At 27.8% G+C, this 5,596-nt stretch overlaps 1 protein-coding gene across 1 annotated transcript; it reads left to right on the top strand.

Annotated features, from left to right (window-relative positions):
* Positions 1-210: 210 nt before the first annotated feature.
* Positions 211-5,205, top strand: NRAMP1 (root-specific metal transporter). The gene is given in 13 exon segments (NM_001247389.1): positions 211-315; positions 473-551; positions 768-808; positions 899-977; positions 1,163-1,267; positions 1,606-1,715; positions 3,358-3,539; positions 3,620-3,689; positions 3,964-4,137; positions 4,233-4,337; positions 4,498-4,629; positions 4,710-4,805; positions 4,891-5,205. Coding segments are annotated over 13 exon segments (1,593 nt in total).
* The last annotated feature ends 391 nt before the right edge of the window (positions 5,206-5,596 follow it).

Raw genomic sequence — 5,596 nt, 5'->3', positions numbered from 1 at the left:
AATTTTATCGTAATAATATATATCACCTCCCACCCACCAAAAAAATATTTTAAAAAAAAATCCATAGTTTTCCTTGCCTTCTCAATTACCTGACATCAGAACAAGAATGTGTTCAAACTAGTACACTATAAATAAGGAGACAAATCTAAGTCTTACATAAGTAAACACAAAGAGTTTAGTAGTCAAAGTGAGTAAAAAGGAGAAAAAGAAATGGAGAATCAACAGCAAAATCAAGTGATTGGAGGTAGCAAGAGAATTGTAGCACTAAATGAGAGTCCATTACCTTCTAATAATGATCATCATATTGAGCATCAGGTTAGAAAATCTCTTTAATCAAACAAACAAAGATCTCAAATTCAAACACTGATTATAAAATAAAATCTTATAAAAATCTCAAATTGAAACGCTGATTATAGAATAAAATCTTACAAATATTTGTCATGGAAAATTAAAAAGTTGTCTAATTATGTAGAAACATGGCTGGAAAAACTTTTTTGCATATGTGGGGCCAGGTTTTCTTGTTTCCTTGGCATATCTTGATCCCGGAAACTGTAAGTCATCATTATATTTTCTTTTTTCGTGCCTCCAATTTTAGGCACGAACTCACATAAATAATTCATATGGACATTTGTTTTAATTTTTTTTTAATAACTCAATTTATGATCTGAGAATTGAAAGTGAAAAATATTTACCATCTGAGTAATTCTTCGTGTCTAACTTTTTGTTTTTAATTGTTCTAAACTAACTTTTTATTAATATACATGCAGTGGAAACTGATTTGCAAGCAGGAGCAAACCATAGATATGAGGTATAAAAAAAAATTGTATGATCAAAAAAATTAATTATTAGCTTATAGAGATATATTTGTCTAATAATTATTTGTTTCTTAAATTTTCAGCTTCTTTGGGTGATCCTCATTGGATTGATATTTGCTCTTATTATTCAATCACTTGCTGCTAATCTTGGAGTAAGCACTGGTAAGTTTGCACTGATAGGATTGTTTCACTCTTAATTAGAGGTTTCACGTTTGAGTCTTGAGTATGGAGAAAATCCTATTGGGACTGTCACCTGTGAATGAGCCCTGCAATGCGTGATTCGAATTTAGTTAAAGTTTGAACGTGGATTTTGGACACTAAATTTTAAAAAAAATTATTTTTTTCAGGGAAACATTTATCAGAATTATGCAGGGCTGAATATCCAGTATTTGTTAAGTACTGCCTATGGTTGCTAGCTGAAGTTGCTGTCATAGCTGCAGATATTCCTGAAGGTAAAATACTTTCTAATTATTCAATTAAAACATCTATATTACCTTTTAATTAAATTAATTAATGATGTAATTATATTAACTCACTATAATTTTTGAGTTAATTATAGTGAAATTCATTAAATAATGCTCTGTAAAATAGAAATGATAAAAGTTTAGTTTACTTATCACAATAATGTTCTATACCAAACTTGTCTTATATAATAAATAATTTTTTTTTTTATGTTTTTTGAAAATTATTACATGAATATATGAACATATTTCTATATTAATAAAATATAAGGTCACTATTTTATCTAACTCTTTTTTTAATAATTAATTAATGTATTTTCTGCCGGCAGTGATTGGGACAGCATTTGCTCTTAATATATTGTTCCATATTCCTGTTTGGGCTGGAGTTCTTTGCACTGGTGTTAGTACTCTTCTATTCATTGGCCTGCAGAGATATGGGGTAAGTTTTGCCCTATTTTTTTAAAATTCGGAATCGTCTAGTGGGAGGTATAAGCAGAGGTATATCTAAAATTTCGAGATTGATATGAATGCACTATTTTAAAAAGAAAAAAAATAAGATATACATAAAATTTCAATTTCTAACTTTACTAAAGGTGCACCAATCATCAATGTGTTATATGATCATTCAAATATGAGTTCGTCCATCTATTTTTCGAAAAATATAACATATTATATATGATTTTAGAAGGGGGCAACAGTTTATGTGAGCCAGGTGACTCTCTCCTATATACTCCCTCTGCATATAAGTATGATAATTTAGAAATCCTGCATTTGATTGACGGTACTCAGATTATTTATCTCGCATTTAGTGATAAAATAAATTATCTAATATATATGATGGAATAACTTATTCTGAAATTAATAATTATAGAATAATTTATTTCTAACCAAACAATATTTTACTTTTTAATATACCCCATATAAAAAAAAAATACAAACTTCTAATTTTGTTAATTTTTTAGTTATTTGACCAAACTACTTCAATTAATGATATCATGGAGTATTGGAGTAATTTAAAAGCCTTATTAGGGATATGCAAATAAGGATAATTTTAAAAAATAAAGCCTAACTCTTTTTTTATTATTATGTAAACTGACACTTATTTTTAAAATATATATTTTTTGAAAATATAATATAATTTTAGAAGGGGCATGAGTCACGTGACTCCCTTTTGTATATGCCTCTAAATATAAGGTATATAATTTAGAGACTCTGCATTTGGTTGATAGTTCTCGCGTTATTCATTTCACATTTTATATCTTAGCAATGAAATAAGTTATCTAATATATATATGATGAAATAACTTATTTTGTGATTAATAATTTTAAAATAATTTATTCGTAATCCAATAATATTTTACTTTTTAACATACCCCTTGTAACCAATACTAACTTCTAATTTATTATTTTTAAAGATATTTTGACCAAACTAGTTCAATTAATGATATCATGGAGTATTTGAGTAATTTAAAAGCCTTATTACGGATATGCTGATAAGGATAATTTAAAAAATAAAGCCAACTCTTTTTTTTAATTATGTAAACTGACACTTATTTTTGTGTTAAATAATATAATATATAATATATAAATGAATATTCAAGTCAATTACCTAAACCACTCAATAAGGTATCTAAATAATTGAATATTGTAGTAACTATAGATATGTTCAATCAAACTTATTAAATATTTTATTTATAATATTTAAAATTTAAAAAAATACAATGTGTACGTAATCCCACTAGCTAGTTATAATTGTTCTTTATCATTTGTATTATCTCCTTGGTTGTATTCTGATCTAGTTATTTTATAACCATATTTTTAATAAAATGAATAATATATCATTAGTAAATATATCATTAGTAATTAAAAAATAGAGGGGGTTAATTATGTTATTCGGATCGATTAGAAGGTGCTAAAATTAAATTCAATAAACATTTTGTCTAGTTGTTGTTATTTGTATAATTGTTCCTTTGAATCTTACTTTTGAAAAATGAAATTAAATTAAACTAGTTGACTTAATAACAAACCATATTCTTATTGTCTTGTTAGACTAATGCTAATTAATTAAATTTGTATATGCAGGTTAGGAAGTTAGAATTGTTAATAGCAATTCTAGTATTTGTAATGGCAGCTTGTTTCTTTGGGGAAATGAGTTATGTAAAACCTCCTGCTAATGAATTATTCAAAGGAATGTTCATTCCTAAGCTCAACGGTGACGGAGCCACCGCTGATGCTATCGCCTTGTTGGGCGCCCTTGTTATGCCGTACGTTTTCATGATAAAATTTACGTTGTTTGATTGAGTATCGGAGATCAAATTCATGTTTTTTTTTCTTTCTTTTACAGACACAATCTCTTCCTTCACTCTGCCCTTGTACTATCTAGGAAGATACCTAACTCGGTTCGTGGCATTAATGTGAGTCCGAAGAAAAAATTGTGTGTTTAGTCCTTTTACTATTACGTAATTCATCTTTTAGTCCATATATTATTAAATATAGAACATTTAGCCCTTTAAAACAATATGGGTGTGTTTAGGTCCATTTCCTAATTGGGCTCAACTAATTCAAAGACTTTTGATTATTATGAATCATATTAAACTTTATGATCATCTTATTCAAAAGTTAAAATAAAAATATAGGTTTATTATTTAAAATAAAATATGAAAAATTAATTAATGTTGAATTTTGTAGGATGCATGTAAATTCTTCTTGATAGAGAGCGGTTTCGCGTTATTTGTGTCCTTCCTAATCAATGTGGCAGTTGTGTCTGTGTCTGGTACTGTTTGTGGAGCTGACAATCTTTCAGATCAAAATAAAGAAAGTTGTAGTGACATTACATTGAACTCTGCTTCTTTTCTTCTCAAGGTTTTACGACGATCTCCTAATTTAATTTTTTTCTCTCTAAAATAATCATTTAATTAGAACAAACTATTTATAAATTTTTTAATTTTACTTAACAGAATGTACTTGGAAAATCAAGTTCTACTGTTTATGCCATTGCATTATTAGCCTCAGGACAAAGCTCTACCATTACTGGTACTTATGCTGGCCAATTTATCATGCAAGTAAGTTTTGAAATTTTAATCCATCCTATTTAGCAAAAAGAAATAGAGCGATATAAGTTTTTTTTTTTTTTAGAATTCAAAATAATATCTTTTGTTGTTGTTGTTATGATTAAATTACTGAATAACGTCTAAGTATCGTATTTCTGTGTGAATTATATAGGGATTTTTGGATCTTAAAATGAAGACATGGTTAAGGAACTTGTTTACTAGACTTATTGCTATTACTCCAAGCCTTGTTGTTTCAACTATTGGAGGATCGTCAGGAGCGGGAAGACTAATCATCATTGCTTCTGTATATTTTACTATTCTTAATTTTTTTTTTAACATTTTCATGTCGAAAAAAATTAACATTTTTTTTTGGATATTTTTCAGATGATACTTTCCTTTGAACTTCCATTTGCACTCATTCCACTACTCAAATTCAGCAGTAGCTCCACTAAGTTGGGACCACACAAGAACTCAATTTATGTAAGCATTATTTTCTAAATAAGCTAATTTTGAAAGTTTAGCCAAACTGACTATATATATATATATATATATTTGAAATATGTAGATTATCGTGATCTCGTGGATTCTTGGACTAGGCATCATTGGGATCAACATCTACTACCTTAGCACAGCTTTCGTGGGTTGGCTGATAAGCAACAATTTGCCTAAAGTTGGAAATGTATTGATTGGGATCGTAGTATTTCCATTGATGGCTATATATATTCTAGCTGTGATATACCTTATGTTTCGAAAAGATAAAGTTGTGACCTACATTGATCCAATCAAGGATGATCATATGGAAAATGGAATAAACAGTATGGAATTAGTAGATCGTGTGCCTTATAGAGAGGATCTTGCTGATATTCCATTGCCACAATAAGGTTTTTTTTCATTTGTTGTAATACACTTCAATTTTCACTCTTAATTTTATGTCTAGTCTAATAATGAAATTATAAAGTGGTTTGTGTCATGGTGCAACATGAAATTCCTCAAATTTTATCGCACGAATTTTTAATATGTTGAACCTTCGACTTCGACAAAACAATAGATCTCTTATATTCATCACAATTTTCGTTGGAATAACTTGTTTTTATGATTATTTTTCGTTGTATTGTTACCATCAAGCATACATATTTTTTTCTCTTAATTAAGTTTTTTGCCATTTATATGCTAAATACTTCTTTTATTTGCCACATCAGTTATTTAGGTAATATTAACAAATTTAGAAGGTAGAATTTTGATTAAATAATTTGAAAAAACCCAATAATTTA

The sequence above is a fragment of the Solanum lycopersicum genome, chromosome 11, assembly GCF_036512215.1.
Source record: "Solanum lycopersicum chromosome 11, SLM_r2.1".
NCBI classification, from domain to species: Eukaryota; Viridiplantae; Streptophyta; class Magnoliopsida; order Solanales; family Solanaceae; genus Solanum; species Solanum lycopersicum.
Note: the sequence above shows the minus strand (reverse complement) of the source record. Positions and strands in the feature narration are given on the sequence as shown.